Source organism: Emys orbicularis, chromosome 4 (assembly GCF_028017835.1).
Source record: "Emys orbicularis isolate rEmyOrb1 chromosome 4, rEmyOrb1.hap1, whole genome shotgun sequence".
NCBI lineage: Eukaryota > Metazoa > Chordata > Testudines > Emydidae > Emys > Emys orbicularis.
The window spans coordinates 45,090,426-45,110,595 of record NC_088686.1 but is presented as its reverse complement, the minus strand read 5'-3'; the positions used below and the strand labels follow the sequence as shown (position 1 = coordinate 45,110,595).

At 45.2% G+C, this 20,170-nt stretch overlaps 1 protein-coding gene across 3 annotated transcripts; it reads left to right on the top strand.

Annotated features, from left to right (window-relative positions):
• The first annotated feature begins 131 nt into the window (after window positions 1-131).
• Window positions 132-18,680, top strand: COQ6 (coenzyme Q6, monooxygenase). Of its 3 annotated transcripts, XM_065404419.1 has the most exons (12): window positions 132-315; window positions 3,431-3,565; window positions 9,353-9,411; window positions 10,633-10,756; window positions 11,257-11,387; window positions 11,782-11,889; window positions 11,991-12,053; window positions 12,443-12,550; window positions 14,976-15,178; window positions 16,070-16,185; window positions 17,427-17,593; window positions 18,517-18,680. In XM_065404419.1, the coding sequence occupies exons 1-12, from the start codon at window positions 132-134 to the stop codon at window positions 18,544-18,546; spliced, it is 1,428 nt and encodes a 475-aa protein (XP_065260491.1). In that variant the 3' UTR covers window positions 18,547-18,680. The 3 variants fall into 3 exon arrangements, with proteins under 3 accessions (XP_065260491.1, XP_065260490.1, XP_065260492.1); XM_065404418.1 differs by lacking the exon at window positions 18,517-18,680 and having other exon boundaries at window positions 17,427-17,632; XM_065404420.1 differs by lacking the exons at window positions 132-315; window positions 3,431-3,565; window positions 9,353-9,411 and adding an exon at window positions 9,424-9,457.
• Window positions 18,681-20,170: the final 1,490 nt, after the last annotated feature.

Sequence of the window (20,170 nt, the reverse complement as noted above, 5' to 3'; positions counted from 1 at the left end):
GGGAGGACCTTTCCAGGAAAGAGTCGCCCTGCATGCATCTCGGCTGTTGTCACACGCGTTGTCATGGCGCTTATTTTGTCACTTCCGTTTTGGGCGGTTGTTATGGTGCTGGGTCCGTCACTTCCGCAGTGATGGCGGTGTGGGTGTCCGCGGGTGGTTGTGGTCTCTTGTCGCCAATTAGGGGACGGCTCCGGGCCGGGTGGGCCGCGGTCCTGGCGTGGAGGGTCCCGTTGCGGGCCGCAGGCACCGGGCCGGTGTATGATGTGGTGGTGTCGGGCGGGGGGATGGTCGGGAGCGCTATGGCCGCGGCGCTGGGTAAGGCCTTGTCGCGCTCACCTGGGCTGGGGGTGGGTCGGTCCATCCTCTTTGCTGCGGGGTTAGAACGTGTCCCGAGGAGTGGCCATGCCGGGCCCCGGTTCTGACTGGCCGTGAATGTGCCCAGAGAAGCCTCAGAGCCCGGCGGTGGTGGGTGGGCAGAGGAGGGGTTGGGGCAGAGGGAGGACAGTGGCCTAGACTCCATCAAGCCCTGGGGCTCGATGGTGGATTGTGGTACCCGGGTTGAAACTCGTCCACACTCTGCTGGTAGCGTTGAAACGGTACAACGCTCCCCTCCACCTCTCAAAACGGGTATACGGCTATCCTTGGATAAAGATGCTTGTAGGGGTGTAACTTGTGTAAAGGGAGAAGGGAATTAACCTATATGGGGACTATAAGGGTATCCACCATAAGGGTTGTGCTGATCTACTGATTGGGGGGGGGGAATCACACCCACAACTCTATACTGTGTGTAGACCAGGCCTAAAATGGAGTTGTCCCTAACTTAGGGCAGTCATTACACTTCCTATAGAAAAAGCTTTCATTGAGAAGTGGCAGTTTATTGTGGGCAAGGAAAGGAGAATCTCTGTTTTAAACTATACAGCAGTAGTCTACACATCTGCACTTAGTTCTTTTTCATTCATTTAAAAAAAAGTCCAATATTTTAAGCCAATTCATTTCCTTAATTTTTGCTCTTAAATAAGTGACTACATTCCAGCTGGTAGCTGACTGTTTTCACTGGTCCTGTTTCTCTTCCTTTTTGTGTGTGTGTGTGTGTGATAATTGTGCTAGTTTTAATATCTGGAAGTAGGGCAAGTTGGGGTTCTGATTTGTACAAGTTGTGAATCATCTCACCTACCTGCTGCTAAAATGTCTTTTATTTAAAAATAAATAAATCCTTAACGTGTAGGTAAGATTGTAGGTGCTCAATGGTGTCATGTTCTCCCTCTGCCCTTCCAGAATATGAAAGTGTAACTTCCAAAACTCAAATGTCAGAAAATGTAGAGTCAAGCTTCCTTTTACCCCCATATCCACTGCAAGAATACTAAAGATATAGTAAGAAACAAAACACATAGTTTAGAAAATGCAGAGTTGGGGTAGCACTTCCTGAGCAAACTCAGCTCCATAAGGATGCCTAGAGGAGTTCAGAATATCAGTACTTTACCCGTTCCTAAGCCTTTTTGTCTTGTTAACCAAACAACAGACATGACTTCCTGAAACACAGGTGCTACACAGGTTAATTGGGGTATATAAATAAGAGTCAATCAGAAATTAAGTGTGCACACAGTGGAAATGTCAGTTCTTATTAATGGATCATCTGTGCTACATAATTTCCAAACCAAGGTCTAATAATTTCAAATTTTAAGTTTTTAGACCTCTTCGGTACCATACACATGATCGCATCAAGGGAGATCAGTAGTATATTTCATGTGTTGTACTGCCATTTGTTTTTTCCCTATTGTAATGCTTTCAAGCACAGCTAATTCCTCAGCATTGAAAATCCTCATTTTTAGGGTGCTGTGTCTTGGGATCCCTTGATTAATTGATCATATATTTTCCCCACAAACTGCCCAGGCCCCTTGCCCATCGTACCAATTTACAAGCTAATCTGTCTTCCCTGTAGTGATGTCATGCAATAGCTATATGATTAAGAGTTTTTAGTGTTTGTGGTCCCACAATAAATCGATTTTTAAAGATGCATTAGATTATTTTCATTTTTTTTTCTTCTTGCAACATCATAACAGGGCAGAGTTAAAGTTGTTTGGATGCCTTAATTATACATATTTTACCATAACAGATGGATGTCTTTTAAATGCAATTGTAACTTTGAATTTCCTGGGTTTATAATGCTTATTTGGAGCTAATTGCAGCACCTCTCTTGCAATCTTAACTTCATTTTAATATTGTGGGGTTGTTGTTTTTTTGCGTGTGGGGGAAATTTACTTAACTTTGTAAAAAAAATTATTAAAACATCATAAAGATCAAACAAGAAACCTAAAGAGAAACTTGCCTGTTATATTTCTAATGATTTTTATGATGCATATTAACCATTTTAAAAAAAACTTTTAAGGACAGATCCACTGGTACACCAAAGCCAGAGCAATGCAAAGCTTAATTTGAAATTTACTTATAGGTTCAAAGGGCTGTGTGAGACCCACCCTATGTGAAGGGAGAGCCTAGGCCCCATGTCCAAATATCTCTGTGCCTTAAAGGCTCCCTTTACATCCCTGCCTCTTCCAAGTGGTAATTCAGTGTGCAGTGGAGCTGAGGCAGCAGTGCTGCAGGGAGCCTTTCAAGCACTGATCCCCCAAAGCTAATATGCAGCCATGGAACTTTTAAAAAGCAGTAACAGTTGGGCAAAGTAACCTACCAATGAGAACTATTCTTGATAAGTGTCCACTCTCCTTCATACTGCTGAGTCATTACAGCCACTAGAACTGTTGCATGCAAATTAGCTGTAGAGGAAGAGTAGTTATTGGGTGAGTTATTTTTAATGTCAGAGTGACCCCATTTATGGATTTCATGAGCCTAATTGTAGCCTATATAACCATAACAATTATATACACTAATAATTAATATCTTAGCTTAATTGCCACATTATTTTTTTAAGTATAGCCTGTGCAAAAGGTTTCAAATAATTTTAACTATGTGAATAGTTTGAAGTGTCTGGGTTATTCCATCATGAAGATCATTTGGGACAGAGAAAAGACTTTCACAGATTCTAAATTTCTTAAAGAATTTGGTTCTTAATTAATTTTAAATCAGAAATTAACAGATTTACTTGTAAACTTTCAGAAAATGTGATCTGTACTCAACAAACTAAGTGCTGCAAGTCTGGGGAGGATACGCTGTAGTTTTTCATACAAAACAGGCTGAATCCTTGCTTTAATTGCAAAATGGCTCTTAAACCTTAACTGTGGAGTTGTGAACAGTGCCTCCATAGTATTAAATCTGTATTTACCTAGTTAGAAATCTGCATTATATATGCTTTTCCCTGTAGGGAATTTTATTTAAGTGTCTCATTGCAAGGTGCATGGGAGTTCTTGATTATATAAATAAATAAATACATGATTTTTTTATTAAAAGTATCTTAATAAATGTTTGCCTGTTTCAGGACATGATGTCCACTTCCGTGAGAAGAAAATCCTGTTACTGGAAGCTGGTCCTAGGAAAGTGTCTGGCCGTTTGCCTGAGAGTTACAGTAACAGGGTCAGTTCCATCTCCCCTGGTTCAGCCACCCTTCTGAGCAGTGAGTACAGCTCTTGTTCTTTCTGTATAACACTTTAATCTGAAACTGGAACTGGTTTTATTTTTGTGGGGCCCTTGAGAATTCTTCAGATTGGGACTGTCGTTCTTAAACTGACTTGGCTGATTCCTACTCTCCATTTCTTATGCCGAGCATTCTGAATTGAGGTGTCTAAATCAGGCTTTTCTAGGGTAGGGGCATGACTTCTTGTTCTGGAATCCTTGTTCATTTTGTATAGATCTTTGTGTGATTTCAGTACTAGTGAAAGGTCTTCAAGTGACAGCCCTAGAGTATTCTTTTCACAGAACAGATACAGCCTGGGTTGTGTGAAGGAATCTTCTTACACTGTTCCCTAGTCTATGTATCGCACCCCTGCCATGGAGGAATTGGTTCTGCAGCATAATTCAGTCTCCTGGGCCCATTCAGTCTTTGATTTCTCTGCTGAGAAGCCAGTAAGATGGACAGTTGGTGGTGGTGGTGGATTTTGAGATGTGAAGGCTTCTCCCCTCCTCCCCCCCCCGGGTAACCGGACTGAGGTTTGCAGCCACAAAAAACTAATTTCACAGCCTGGTTCTGAAATAGTCTTGTATCTGCTTTTTGATACACAGCACGGAATTGGTTCCTCCAAACCTTTTATTCCCTTTCTTCTTGCTTTTCACAGCATGAATATTTAGGTAGGTGGGAAGATTTTGAGCTGGTTCATACTCCCTAACCCTGCTAGCTTGAAGCCATACTACTTATTTGTAAACTAAGGGTATGTCTACACTGGAAACTTCAAGCGCTGTCGTGGGAATGCTCCCGCAGCAGCGCTTTGAAGTGCGAGTGTGGTCGGGCGCGAGTGCTGAGAGAGAGCTCTCAACAGCGTTCCTGGTAATCCGCCTCCACGAGGGGATTAGCTCCGAGTGCTGGGAGCGCGGCTCCCAGTGCTCAGAGCTTGTCTACATTAGCACTTTAAAGCACTCAGACTTGTTGTGCTCAGGGGGGTGATTTTTCACATGCCTGAGCCAGCAAGTTAGAACACTATAAAATGTAAGTGTAGACAAGCCCTAAGTAGGGTTAGATCTGGTTAGGACTTGGATGTGTGAACAACCCAGGTGCTCCAGAAAGTGGTGTTGGTAATTTTATCTGAGTTGTTGCTGAACTAATGCCCCAGCCTGGAGCAGGGGCTCAGTGCTGCTGGAGTTACCATTATGAGACACACAACTGAGATTCTGACCATTTATCCTATGGCACCCAGGCCAAGAGCAGGGATATCTCTGGGTCCTGTCCAAATTCCATCTCTGGTAATTCTGCTCTCTCTCTCTCGCCCTCTTTTCTACCACCTCTGACAATTTCATGGTGCCTTTCATCACAAAGGATCCCCAATAAGTCTGGTCAAAAAATTGTAAGTATTTTCCATAAACATTTTTGAATGAAACAAAAACGTTTTTGCAATTTTTTATGGAAATTCCCACCCCCCCCCCCCAATTCCAAAAAAACCAACCAAACAAAAAACTTTGACGGTTCCTCTCTTTCTTCCACTAGGAAAGGGAGGGACTAAAAATAACAAAAAACAAAAAGTATTGTATTAAAATGAAGCAACGTTTTTCAGTTTGTTTTGATCAGAAATTTTAAACTGTTGGACAATTTTCCAGAAAGCCATTTTTTCTTAAAACACACACACACACAACCCTCCCCCATATTGACACACAAAAATTCAACCAGCTCTAATCCCAAAACATTTAATAAACAGAAATGTCTTCACCCATCCCTGAAATAGCCATGTTTGAAATAGAAGGATGGACCTATTCAGCATTTGCAGAGCAACAGGATTGGGCCAAAAGAAATCTGATGAGGTTCAACAAGGACAAGAGTAGAGTCCTGCACTTAGGATGGAAGAATCCCATTCACTGTTACAGACTAGGGACCGAATGGCTAGGCAGTAGTTCTGCAGAAAAGGACCTAGGGGTTACAGTGGATGAGAAGCTGGATATGAGTCAACAGTGTGCCCTTGTTGCCAAGAAGGCTAACAGCATTTTGGGCTGTATAAGTAGGGGCATTGCCAGCAGATGGAGGGACATGATCATTTCCCTCTATTCGGCATTGGTGAGGCCTCATCTGGAGTACTGTGTCCAGTTTTGGGCCCCACACTACAAGAAGGATGTGGAAAAAGTGGAGAGAGTCCAGCGGAGGGCAGCAAAAATGATTAGGGGGCTGGAGCACATGATTTATGAGGAGAGGCTGAGGGAACTGGGATTATTTAGTCTGCAGAAGAGAAGAGTGAGGGGGGATTTGATAGCTGCTTTCAACTACCTGAAAGGGGGTTCCAAAGAGGGATGGATCTAGACTGTTCTCAGTGGTACCAGATGACAGAACAAGGAGTAATGGTCTTAAGTTGCAGTGGGGGAGGTTTAGGTTGGATATTAGGAAAAACTTTTTCACTAGGTGCAGGGCTTTGGAGCTGTGCTCCGGCTCCGCTCCAGCTCCAGGCAAAATCCTGCAGCTCCACTGCTCCGGAGCTGCTCCGCGCTCCGCTCCAAAGCCCTGACTAGGAGGGTGGTGAAGCACTGGAATGGGTTACCTAGGGAGGTGGTGGAATCTCCTTCCTTAGAGGTTTTTAAGATCAGGCTTGACAAAGCCCTGGCTGGGATGATTTAGTTGGGGATTGGTCCTGCTTTGAGCAGGGGGTTGGACTAGGTGACGACCTGAGGTCCCTTCCAACCCGATATTCTATGATTCTATGAACTGTACACAATGGTTTAGGTTTAGAACTAAGAGAAGAATATGGTATGCAACTGAAACAAAAATCCCTTCTTCTGAGTTCAGCACTGTTCACTTTTTGACTTCACACTAGTTGGTTGAAGAATTTCTGACTCTTGCTGTCCTTCAGTTCTGGGGTCTGTAGCAGATAATCAACGCAAAGCTTCCGTTATTTGTCATTTCTCATATCTAGGCTTGGGAAGCTGGTCAGTTGACCGGTTAAATAATGTATGTTGACCTCCTATTATTTGACCAGGGTCAAATATTCCAGCAAGAATGCCCTGATGAAGGTGGTGGCCTACCTTCTTGATTGCATCCTGGTCCCAGTCTTTCATTTTTTAGAACTTAGTTTTGTTATGTTTCACATTTTTCTGAGTTAAAATAACTAAGTTAAGTAACTTGATTGTTGTAATTAGGTATAAGCTATCTAAGGCTAAGCCTATTGGAAATTCTTTTTGTTACTGTTCTAATAAATTAGTGTTTTAAAATATTTGACCATTTTTGACATTGATCAATTGACCAGTCAAATATTGTCAATTATTTTTGGACTGGTCAAGTGCCCAACCCATCTCCTATCTTTACCCAAAGGATTTCACCATTGCCTCCTTAGTTATCAGATTGCATATTACAACTTTGGGAACATGTGAGATGCAGTGGTATCCCTACCATTGATCTTCCTCCCATCTCTGATTCAGAGAATCATCCCAACAGCTTGTAATCATTTAATTTCTTGTTCACTCTTTGTTTGTTTATAGAGACAGTTAAGATGTTAATGCTCCTGTGCTTAATTTCATTGTATCTGTAATTTCACTTTCTGTAGCAGAACCTTCTCTCATGTCCTATTTGAACAGGGAATTTTTGAATGAAGTGAAAATTCTCTTCCCCACCCACTCCTGAATCTTTACCCTGAATGGTTTGTGTCAACTCTCACTTGGGGGATTCTCCTTGATGTTTTTCACTGGCCTTGTTACTTCATCATTCTCTGCACTGAATGTTGAACTTCTCAGCCCTCTGCTTCTATTCTCTAGAATGGCTTCTGAATTTTATTTCCTCCTTTCTATAGATGAACTATCCCCTTTCCTCTCTAGATCATTTATACATTAAACACAAGTCATGCATTGAAACTAGTTAGGTTCAACATACAGGCTGATGAAGGTGGGATAACTCAAAGTTTGGGCTGGTGTGAAGTGGCCCCTAGAGTATGGACAAAATGACCTTGTCCATCTCTCATGTAATGCTTATATGATCAATCATTTGCTGAACAATGTTAATATGCTCAGTGCTATGACATAAAAAGGGTGACTGCACCAAGGAGCTTATGATTCGAAGTACAATGTGCAGATGAGCACTACCCTAGACGACCAGAGTTTGGGAAATCCAGTTTGAGTGGTGTGAAAGATTATTTTTTTCTGCTTCCTTTTGTTGGTGGCCATTTCACAGAATCACCATGTTCTGTGGAAGTATTTGGCTGAAGGGAGGCTGGCTGATGCTTGGGGGTGGGGAGGGAAGCATGGAGGAAGGGGCAGAAAGGAGAGTTTGAAAACGGTACAGAGGGATAGATTAGGAGAGAGGCTTTGGAGAAGCACAGGCAACCAGAGGAAATGGGGGCTGAGATATAAACCATGGGAGAGTCATGCAGAGTTTTGAAACAATATGTGGAAGGCAAGAGAAAAGCAAGCAGGTGTTCATATGATCAGGGTTGGGTGAGAAAGCTAGATTATATCAGGAGTTGCAGATACTGAAGTGAGAGACGATCAAGGCCTGGACAAGGATTTTAGGGAAAGAAAACGACATTTTATAGTAGTTGTGAAGGAAAAACTGACAGGACTTGATGCTGGCTTGGGTAGGTGGCAGGAGGAAGAGTCTAATGCAGGGGTGGGCAAACTTTGTGGCCCGAGGGCCACATCTGGGAATAGAAATTGTATGGCAGGCCATGAATGCTCACAAAATTGGGGTTGGGGTGCGGGCTCTGTTTGGGCGTGTGGGCTCTGGGGTGGGGCCAGAAATGAGTTTAGGGTGCAGGAGGGTGCTCCGGGCTGGGATTGAGGGGTTTGGAGTGTGGGAGGGGGATCAGGGCTGGGGCAGAGGGTTGGGGCGTGGGGGAAGGCTCAGGGGTACTGGCTTTGGGCGGCGTTTACCTCAAGCGGCTCCTGGAAGCAGCGGCATTTATCTTCTCCAGCTCCTCACAGAGGCGCTGCCAGGTGGCTCTGTGTGCTGCCCTGTCTGCAGGCACCGCCCCTGCAGCTCCCATTAGCTGCAGTTCCCAGCCAATGGGAGCTGCAGGGGCAGCGCTTGGGGTGGAGGCAGCTTGCAGAATGGAGCCCCCTCGCTGCCCGTATGTGTAGGAGCTGGAGGGGGGCCATGCTGCTGCTTCCAGGAGCTGCGTGGAGCAGCCCCCAACCCTGCGCCGCGGCTGGAGTGCCGGAGCGGGGCAAGCCCCAGACCCCGCTCCCCAGTGGAGCTCGAGGGCCAGTTTAAAACAGCTGGCAGGCCGGATCCAGCCCGCGGGCCGTAGTTTGCCCACCCCTTGTCTAATGTGACACTGAAGTTGCAAGCCTGATTAACGGGAAGGATGGTAAAGTCTTCAGGGATAGAGGAGGAGAAGGGGAACTTATGGGCTGCTGAGAGAATCTGATGTGTGGCTACAGGCAGATCTGAACCCTGCATCCTAATGATGAAAAAAATGTTTTAATCAGCTGTGTCCTTGAGCCTTTCCCTCCCTCCTGTGCCCCCAACTCAGAGCCTAAGTATATGTAGTGAGAGTTGACTGTATGCTACTCTGAATTCCTGAAGTCAGGCCTTCACTGACCCCAGGCAGGTGGATCTTTCCTCCTGTCTTGCATCAGTATCAAGAGTGGTGTGAGAGCCTTATAAGAACCTAGACAGACCCAGCTCTGTATGTGGGTGGAGAAAGCAGTCTATGGCTAGGCTGGAAGAGTGTTATTCATTAGGGGATCGAGGGGAGAAAGAGAGGATCGTGAATCTGAGTCTCATTTTGGTCTCACTGTAACTGGTTTCTCTTCATGTTGTGGGTCCTTCTCTCTCCTTTAGGTTTTGGTGCCTGGGATCATGTCTGCAGCCTGCGATTCAAACCCTTCCGGCGGATGCAGGTGCCTGACTCACTGCCATGAATGCAGTCTGTCTGTTTCTGCTAATGTAACTAGAATTCTCAGAAATATTTACCCCTAATGGCCCAAGATTTGTTTCCTCCCTGGAGAGGAACAGGGCACACTGACTAAGCCTGTTGTATTCTTGGTGTGTCAGTCTTCCTAGGATCAGAGGGGTAGCCATGTTCGTCTGTATCCACAAAAACAACGAGCAGTCTGGTGGCACCTTAAAGACTAACAGATTTATTTGGGCATAAGCTTTTGTGGGTAAAAACCCCATTTCTTCAGATGCATGGAGTGAAAATTAGGCTTGGTCTACACTTACCCCCCAAGTCGAAGTAAGGTACGCAAATTCAGCTACGTGAATAATGTAGCTGAATTCGACATACCTTACTTCGAACTTACCGCGGTTCAGACGCGGTCCACACGCGGCAGGCAGGCTCCCCCGTCGACTCCGCGGTACTCCTCTCGTTGAGCTGGAGTACCGCAGTCGACGGCGAGCGCTTCCTGGTTCGATTTATCGCGTCCAGACCAGACGCGATAAATCGAACTCGGAACTTCGATCCCCAGCCGCCGAACTAGCGCGGCAGTGTAGACCAGCCCTTAGAGATACAGGCATAAATATACTGGCACATGAAGAGAAGGGAGTTACCTTACAAGTGGAGAACAAGTGTTGACAAGGCCAATTCAGTCAGGGTGGATCTGGTCCACTCCAATAATTGATGAGGAGGTGTCAATACCAAGAGAGGGAAAATTGCTTTTGTAGTGAGCCAGTCACTCCCAGTCCCTATTCAAGCTCAAATTAATGTCTGATATCAGACAGCAGGAATGGTAGTATACAAAAGCCAGTAGGAGAACACTTCAATCTCCCTGGACATTCAGTAACAGATTTAAAAGTAGTCATCCTTCAACAAAAACTTCAAAAACAGACTTCAAAGAGAAACTGCAGAGCTACAATTCATTTGCAAACTTAATACCATTAATTTGGGCTTGAATAGGGACTGGGAGTGGGAGTCTTCCTAGGAGACTTTCTCACCTTTCTTCGTCCTCCCTCAATCTCCTGACATTAGCGGCTGGAGGGATGATTCCTGATGGAAGTTCTAGAGATTGCCCATCACCTTTCCCTGTTAAGGGAGAGTTGTGAGCAGGTCCTGATGGAGCTGCACAACTCATGCTGAGTCTATGCAGTGTGATAATATTTTCTCTCTCTCTTCCCCCTAATAGGTATGGGATGCCTGTTCAGAAGCCATGATAATCTTTGATAAAAACAACTTAGAAGACATGGGTTATGTAGTGGAGAACGATGTCATTATGTCTGCTCTAACCAAACAGTTAGATGCAGTGTCAGGTAGGCGATGATTGCTTTCATTTTTTATTCACAGTGTGGGAGCTATCAGTGAGTTGCATTCAGCAGGGAGCTCTGGAACAGGGGAAGAGAGAGGGAGGAAATCCATTCAGCAGATAACTCGGAGGTTTATGGAGAAGAGTCAGTCCCTCTGGGTTAGGAAGAGATACTTTGTTTTCGGTGGAACTGTATCTAAGCCTTCTATCCTAAGTCCTTTTCTAGACTTCACACATGCACTCACTGTGGTATCTTATGTTTTGTTGTGAAATGGCTTTAACTTCCCCCCAGCTCAGATATTTGAGAGGTGATCAGCCTCTGCAGTGATGGGGGCAATACAAGTGCCTAGATAGATTGCTTCCTTGTGCCCTAAGGGTGGGTGTCAATGGGGTTAGCTCCGAGAGTCATTGTGTTGCCTAGCTGTGCCTTGCCTTTTGCTCACTTTGTAACTTTCCTTCTCTCATGTCTGTATCATGCTGTGACCCTACTATGTTGTGTTCCATCAGATCGGGTGGAGGTTCTCTACAGGAGCAGAGCAGTCGGGTATACCTGGCCCCTTACCGGTCAACTCTCTGACACAAGCCCTTGGGTCAAAATTGACTTAGCTGATGGACGCAGACTGGAGACCAAACTGCTGGTATCTAAACTTCCATTTTCTGTTGACCAGGCACTGTCTCTTGCCAAGTTCTTTCCAATGGATTTAGTTCTGATTTCATGTGTGGTGCTGCTCCATTAGTGGGGAGGGTTTGAGTGAGGTGAGCTGCTGACTGTGTCAGAGATACTAAGGGGTAACGTCGGTAGCCTTCTTTGTGGCTAGCCGAAGAGGACTCTGCTGAATTAGAGTAGGCTGAAGAGGCTGCCTCTTGTTGCAGTATTCTCATTTATTTAAAAGAAACCACATATCCAAGTGCAATGGGGAGGCCTTTGCTACTTTGTTGAGTTAGCTACTCACTGCAGATAACAAGGGCTGGAATACTGATTTTTTTTCTGAAGCCATTGACGAGGTTTCCTTGTATCTCATCCCCTTACAGATTGGTGCAGATGGTCAGAACTCCATGGTCCGGAAAGCAGCTGGAATTCAGAACATCCACTATCAATATGATCAGTCAGCTGTGGTTGCTACTCTGCACTTGTCTGAGGTGAGATCCTGCAAGTTCCTGAGCTGCAGTGTCTGCGCAGGTTAAGTAGGTGATGCAAGATCAGCAGTTCTCATCAGTTCTCATGTTTCTTCATGTTATAGGCCACAGACAACAATGTAGCATGGCAGAGATTCCTCCCTTCAGGGCCAATTGCTCTTCTCCCGGTAAGACAGTGACTTTTGACTCACCCATCTTTAACTCTTTGGTCCGTTTATTTCTCATCACCTTTCTTCTACCTTTCAGTGCCTAGTTACATTGCTTCTATCTTGCCTCAAGACTTTTCCTTCTTTCTATAACTCTTGACCTATCACTGTTGTCTGTAGTTGTTTTTCCCCTTCTAATTCTTATTTATTTTCCTATTTCCCGCCTATTGGCTTTTTTGGGTCTGGAGCCCCTTGCACATATTGGTTCTGGGATGGGCGGAATGAAGGCCCTGGTCCGAATTAGCGTGTGGGTGGGGCCTGGACCCTTTCCTGGATTGGCATGTGGGGGAGCCTTGCACAGATTATTTTTCTGTCTCTTGATACTGACTCTTATGGTTCTCTTGGGTCAGCTCTCTGACACTGCCAGCTCTTTGGTTTGGTCCACATCTCATGAACATGCATCACAGCTTCTTAGTATGGATGAGGAAAGCTTTGTGGACACCATCAACTCTGCCTTTGTGAGTATCATCATTTCATGAGGATGCAGAGCTGACTTTGTTGCTGTGATAAGAGATAAGATAGACTTCTGTAAATTAAAGAATGGTGGCCATTTTGGCCCCTGTTTACTCCATCCTATTATACAAAAAGTACTCAGTGAAATTAAGATGGCAACTTTAAAATGAGTAAAGGGTAATATTTGTTAATGGAACATATAACTAACCTGTGAAACTTGTTGCTGCAGGATACTATTAAAGCAAACTTTTTAATAAGGTTCAAAAAACATCAGATGCCTGTCTAAATAAGAATAGCTTCTTCAGTGACACTAGCAAGAGTAAAATAAGGAATGTCTATCCTCCTCCTTCGTTGTAATTACCAGGATTTCAGGGTGGGAAGAAATGTCCCTCTCATGGGATACCACTACAGGGAAGTGCAATATGGAAGACTTTCGTCTTCCTGTGATGAATCTGGAATTGACCGCTGTTATTCTGACATGTATGGACCTAACATAATTAATGTATTATGGAAGTTGCAGTAAGTTGACTTGGAAGAAAAGTATGCTAGTGTGTGCTGAAAAACATCACATGGGTAGGTCTGATCTGGTCCTCATTTTAAAAGCTGAACAGGTTGAGCCTGGTTAGTTCTTGAATTGGGAGGCCTCTGAAGAGAAAGGTATATATGTTCCTTGCGTCGTGGACAGCAGCTCCTCTTCAGTCTCCTACAGAATCTCACCCTTGTAATTCTAGACACGCTTCCTTCCCTACCATTTTTTCTGCATATATTTATATAAAAATAAGCCAAACAAAATTTTTTAAGAGCAACTAAAATGATTAAGGGTTTAGAGAGGGTCCCATATGAGGAAAGATTAAAGAGGCTAGGACTCTTCAGTTTGGAAAAGAGAAGACTAAGGGGGGACATGATAGAGGTATATAAAATCATGAGTGATGTTGAGAAAGTGGATAAGGAAAAGTTATTTACTTATTCCCATAATACAAGAACTAGGGGTCACCAAAAGAAATTAATAGGCAGCAGGTTTAAAACAAATAAAAGGAAGTTCTTCTTCACGCAGCGCACAGTCAACTTGTGGAACTCCTTACCTGAGGAGGTTGTGAAGGCTAGGACTATAACAATGTTTAAAAGGGGACTGGATAAATTCATGGTGGCTAAGTCCATAAATGGCTATTAGCCAGGATGGGTAAGAATGGTGTCCCTAGACTCTGTTCGTCAGAGGATGGAGATGGATGGCAGGAGAGAGATCACTTGATCATTGCCTGTTAGGTTCACTCCCTCTGGGGCACCTGGCATTGGCCACTGTCGGTAGACAGATACTGGGCTAGATGGACCTTTGGTCTGACCCAGTACGGCCTTTCTTATGTTCTTATGTTAAAATTTGTATGCAAAACCTGTGAGTGCATTTTTAAGTGCAGTTGTGCTTTGAGATGGCACTTCCTTTGACTATCCTAACTCATGCACTTCCAAGGCTCCAACAACTCTTAGTCAATGCAGGAATTCCTCGGAGGCCCAGCAAGCCTACTACTTTTCACTTCCAGTTTATTTTCCACAAAGTCTAACTTGCCCTTTAATAAAGAATTCTTCATTTTAGTCTTGTGTTCATTCACCGTATGCTCTGACTTGTGACTCTTCTGTCATTCAGATCTGGTTAATTTGCATTAAGGTAGCTTTTGGCTTTGAATCTCTTTTTTATTTGTTGATTATTAGTACATATCTTATCTTGCTCAAATAGAATGGTATAGGCTCTCTCTTCTGCCTGCTATAATCAGTACTTGTGAACTTGCATGGATACTAACCAGGCTGTATAATTAGTAGATAAAGTGTCTGATTTAAATGCACGAGCAGTAACTTGAAAGCCTATTAGGATTTTACTTTTACTAGAGTTCTATTCACTTTTCCATTAGTGCAGTTACAAGCTGACATTCTTAACACTTTAAGTCAATCAAAAAAGTCTCACTAAAACATTTTAAAAAAAACCCCTGAAATGGGATATCTTCACATGGGAGCTTTATTAAAACACCTCTCAGAGAGAGGGTCACCCTTTGTGACTGAAGTTAGATTAGCACTGGAGATAGTGATGGAGAGTGAATTACTTTTCAAAACGATAGGAGGGGCAGACTCTCCTTGTCTAAGATGGTCTCCTCCTAGGCCGTAATGAGGATGGTTTTGTTTGCTGAGTGGTTAGAATTGTGTATTTGGGGACTTTTGTTCATTTATGCATCAGTCTGGTATTTATTAGGCCATGTTGCTTTTGGGTGTTAGTAAAGGCAGAATGTGCTCTTTGGGGCAGGGAATCATGTCATCCCTTGTGCTTGTTCAGTGCCTAAGTATGTTGTGGGCACTACACAAAACAAAGTGTTTGTAATTTTGTTGGGACATCCAGAAGCCTTGGGGTTTGGGGCACCATATAAATCAGTCTTTATTGTTATTCAGTGGAGCAACCTACACCACTCGGACTTTATTGATACTGCTGGATCCGTGTTCCGATCTGCTATTTCTCTCCTGATGCCATCAGGCACTGCAGCCCGCCAGCTGCCCCCAAGCATCGCCAGAGTGGAGCCTAAGAGCCGAGCTGTGTTTCCTCTTGGAATGGGCCATGCCACAGAATATGTCCGGCACCGGATGGCGCTTATTGGGTAAATTGCTTATTCAGGGCTGCAGGTGCCATGGTTGTTTTTATGGGAAAACAGGCCATTTCTGGTTCCATAAAGTGTATGTTGTTTGGGGAACGACGTGAAGTGCACCTGGCACAGCAGGGGTGTGGATTATTCAGGGAGGGTGATAGTTGTGGTGCCAGACATGTTCCTCTCCCCAGTTAACAGGTGGAGCAAGTGGATTACATCTGGAGCCATGGAGTGGAGAGGTTCTTCAAGGAAAAAGGCAGGCAGAGTATGTGTAGCACAGTGTGGGGAGGTATTGGAGGTCAGATACTTGTTAAATAAGGTGTGTGTGTGTGTGTGTGTATGTGTATGTGTATGTATGTGTATATATATATATATATATATATATATATATATATAGTGGACATGGAGTGCTATAAGGAGGGGCTTATTAGAGAGAGGAACTGAAGTGTCTGCTACACCAGCAGTTCTCAACCAGAGGTCCCGGGCCCCCTGGGAAGCCACGAGCAGGTTTCAGGGGGTCCACCAAAATAAACCAGAGAGCAGGGCCAGCATTAGACTCACTGGTGCCCAGGGCAGAAAGCTGAATCCCGGGCCCCACTGCCCGGGGCTGAAGCAGAAGCCTGAGCAACTTAGCTTCGCAGGGCCCCCTGTGGTGTGGGGCCCTGGGCAATTGCTCTGCTTGCTACACCATGATGCCAGCCCTGGCTTTTAATCTACTGAAAAACAGTTGTTGTGGCACAAGTGGGCCATGGAATTTTTATAGCATGTTGGCGGGGGCCTCAGAAAAAGGTTGAGAATCTCTGTGCTACACTCAGGGGGCAGGGACTTAGTGGGTAAGGAAAACATGGACTGTCTCTGCTCCCCTCTGGTTAGGATATGAGATGCTCTCTGCTCTGCCCTTAGGGATGCAGCACACAGAGTCCATCCACTAGCAGGACAAGGTGTAAATATGGGCTTTGGAGATATTGCATGCTTGACACATCACCTCAGCACAGCGGCCTTCAATGGGAAGGATCTGGGTAAGGATACATAATCATAAGGAATAATCTATGGTAATAATTTGAATATCCCCTTCTCCAAGTCTCCCAGCATATCTGAACTTCTTTCTTTTACATAGTGAGCTCTTCAGGGCAAGGATTGACTCAGTTTGTTTCCTGTACACCTCTGGGCACATTGGTGTCTCATAAAATGAATAATGTATCAGCACATTTATAAACTGGGATGAGCTGGAGTGTCCAAACTTCATCTGTGGACCAGTCAGAGAGTGATGCTTCTGGATGCATTTCCCTTCCCAAAACCCATGTTGTGTTGCCTAGTTGACAGAATGTTCCATTCTGCTGGCCCCTGGTGTAAGGAAATGTGGGAATAAGAGCTGCTGAAAGGAACAAGGAACTTTTGGATCTTGCTACTTGCTGAATAGCACCTTTTTAAGATGAATCTAGAGCACGGGAGGGCAAATTACAGGCCGCGGGCTGGATCCGGCCCATCCGGGCTTTCAATCCAACCCGTGGGATTGCCAGCCCCATGGTGAAGCAGAGCTAAGGCAGGCTCCCAGCCTGCCCTGACCCCGCGCTGCTCCCGGAAGTGTCTGGCACCACATCCCTGCAGCCCCTGGGGGACGGTGGGGGCAGAGGGCTCCGCGTGCTGCCCTTGCATGCAGGCACTGCCCCCCACAGCTCCTATTGGCCAGGAATGGGGAACTGCGGCCAATGGGAGCTTCGGGGGTGGTACCCGCGGGCAAAGGCAGCACGTGGCAGAGCCGCCTGCCCCACCCCACCCCCAGGAGCCACTGCTGGACATACTGGCCACTTTTGGGAGCGGTGCAGAGCCAGGGCAGGCAGGGATCCTGCCTTAGCCCTGCTGTGCGCTGCTGCCACTCCAGAGCCGCTCGATGCTGAGCCGCACCCCGAATCCCTCCTGTACTCCAACCCCTTGCCCTGAGCCCCCTGCTGCACCCTACCCCCATACCCTGAGCCCCCTCCCGCACTCTGCACCCCAACCCCTTGCCCTAAGCCCCTTCTTGCACACTGCACCCTCTCCCACGCTCCCTCCCGCACCCCTACCCCAGCCCTACATTCATGGCCCTGCATGCAATTTCCCCACCCAGATGTAGCCCTCGGGCCAAAAATTTTGCCCATCCCTGATCTAGAGAGTGCAGAGATCGTTGGTGTGTGTGTGTGTTTTGGGTGCCTGTGGAGCTCATTATGTCAGTGGCATGAGCAGTTGGGACTGCAATTTAATTCTCTCCTCTCTTTTCCAGGCTCCATAAAGCACCTCTTACAGTTTGAGACAGAACGTCAGAGGCATAACCTCTCTTTAATGGCTGCCATCGACTTGTTAAAGAGACTCTACTCCACAAGTGTCGCTCCCTTTGTGCTGTTGAGGACATGGGGATTACAAACAACAAATGCCTTGTCTCCAGTCAAAGTAAGAGGCACCGTTAGGACACTACAAACTAACTTGTGATGATACAGTGAGCTGAGTCACCAGCAGATTCAGCAGGAATGACACGCTGTGTTCAAATGGCATGTGAATGAGGCAGTCCAAAGATGGCTTGAGTGGTCTTCACTTCTGTGCCATTTGTTAATGATTTTACCTTGGCTACAGTGTGGGTCTCTTCCTATAGCCCAGAGAGGGCTACCTGAAGAGAAGTGGCAGTAGTAACAGTGTTATCCCTAAAGATTCATTATTTTTTTATTTTTTTTTCCTGAGGCCCAGATGCCAGTGTGACCCACTTCCACATAGCCAGATGACTTGACCTAGTTGCAGTGCTTTTATGGTGAGCCATCTCTTAGGCAAACCACCTATTATCAGCACAGCTCCCTCTAATCCAGCAACCCTCACTTTGAGTTTCTCAGTTTTTGATTTGTTTGACCCTGACTGTATGTAACTTCTTGAGATATGTTGCAGATGGTCAGAAGCCGACTATTCTGAACAGCACTCACTTAGGAATGAGCAGTCTCCCAAGGCTCAGTGGCTGCCAGTGGAGAGTAATGTGCACTGTTCTGCACGAATGCTTTGACTACCTTGAAAATGCTTTTATCTGACCAGAAAGGAGATAGGGGCTTTTCATTTGTTTTTTTTCTCTTTCTAGCAACAAGTGGAGTGGGTCAGCCCTTGGTGCTGGGCTGCTCAGGAAGGACAGTAAAGTGCTCCACTTGTCTTCCCTGTGTCTGCTGGAAAATTAGGCCATGTTGAATCCCTCTGCCTTCCTTTCCTTAGACAGGAAGAGAGATGGTATCCAGTGGGGTAGAGGGAAGGAGGATGCAGCAGCTTTCTCTGCTTTGTTTCTAAATATTTGTGTCTCACTGGTTCACAAGTGACTCATTTTTTCCCCTTTCCCTCTCTAGGAGCAGATTATGTCCTTTGCCAGTAAGTAAGTTCTCCATGTGTCTAGAGCTGCAGTTCACCAGTGACTGCTGGGAACCTGAGATCTTTAACCCTGTGAGGACTATATCATGTCTGGTTTGGAAACATGTATTTAAATAGTGTCTTTGAAGAATAACAATAAAAACAGGAATGAATTTTTTTTTTTTTTTTTTTACACAACATATGCTTATCTTTGCTCTGCCCTCCTTTGAGGACCAACTCCTGTCCTGTGGCACCAGTTGTTTCAGCCACTGAATCATCTTTGATATGTGCTTTCATATAGAAGTGGTCCTTTTAGCCTAAGGTTGAAGAGGCAGTAAATGTACTGTTTTCCCTACACCTTGCTGCACTGTGGTGCTCTCCCTCTGGGTTGTCAGCCTCCAGCTGCTGGAGCAAGATCTGGTGCCAGAGGTGAGTGTGGTTTGCAGCAGGGAAACCAATTCAGGGTAAGACTGGCTCTGTAAGCCTGAGCCTGTCTCCTCGTCCCCAAACAACCCCCTCTTGGGAGGGCCAAGGGGTGTCTAATGGAGGGCCCTTCTCAGGAAAGTGGCTAGTCTTGAGAGTTGTGGGTGCCATCCCATTTCTTTGGTACTGAGGAGTAACAGTGAGATCTAGAAAGGAGGAAAACTTAATCACCAAGGTTTGAATCCAAGAACATTTTGTTAAAAATAGCTTTTTAATTACTAAAATAGGCATTTGAGTGGCCTTGTCTTAATGTTCCAAACACCAGGCTCCTGCATTAGACAATTAATTACTTAATGCTGTAGTACAATGTGAGCACTGGATTTATATTTTATAGCAGTGCTATCATGTACATTTAACTAATATCAGGAATTAACATTACAAAGGGGATTAAATGTGAGTTTGTGACTGAAAGCAAACTCTCTCAGGCTATGCCTGCTCACATATGCATACTCATACTAGCTGTCATTGAGCTAGCGGGAGTATAAATAGCAATGTAGCAGTGACAGCATGGGTAGCAACAACGGAGGCCCAGCTGAGCCATGCCAAGAACATACCCACTGGTTTTAGGCGGGTTTGTACTCTGCCCATCTCTGCTATTTATACACTTGCTAGCTCAACGGGAACCAACACGAGTATGTATACATGAGCAGGCGAAATCACTCCTAGCTCACAATACAGACATAGCCCTAAGCTCTACAGTCACTTCTGTTAGAATCAATGTCCTCTATCCAGGCACTTTCTCCTCTCCAGCAATGATGCAGATCAGGACCCTTCTCTTACAAGGCTACTTTGTGCTTATTAATAAATAATCTCATTGCACTAGGGTAGGTATGGGGATTTGAAGAAGCAGGTGAAGTCCCCAACTCACCTCTGGGATAATTCAGATGAAAATTTAGGATTCTATCCTGCAGTTTTTGTGCAAGGACTGCACAATTGGGCCCTTGATCAACAGCAGCAATGTTTCAGTTTACAAACTGTACAACTAAAAGATCAAGGCCCTGAGCCTGCCAGACGTAATGCAACTTTGGTACAGAGAAAGCAGATGCTCCCAACAGAGTCTGTAGTGCCTGAACTTGATACTAAGAACACAAAGAAAACTTATTCTGAACTGTACTTGTGCTATTCTCTTGTCTACCTCCCTCCCCCAAACACGATCAGTCCTTTCTCCAA

Excerpts from the sequence above, each read along its gene's own strand:
- COQ6 (XM_065404418.1), top strand. The coding sequence starts at position 132 with ATGGCGGTGTGGGTGTCCGCGGGTGGTTGTGGTCTCTTGTCGCCAATT. Across the intron at positions 11,388-11,781 it reads GACTGGAGACCAAACTGCTG|ATTGGTGCAGATGGTCAGAA; the intron begins GTATCTAAACTT and ends ATCCCCTTACAG. Across the intron at positions 15,179-16,069 it reads CACCGGATGGCGCTTATTGG|GGATGCAGCACACAGAGTCC; the intron begins GTAAATTGCTTA and ends CTCTGCCCTTAG.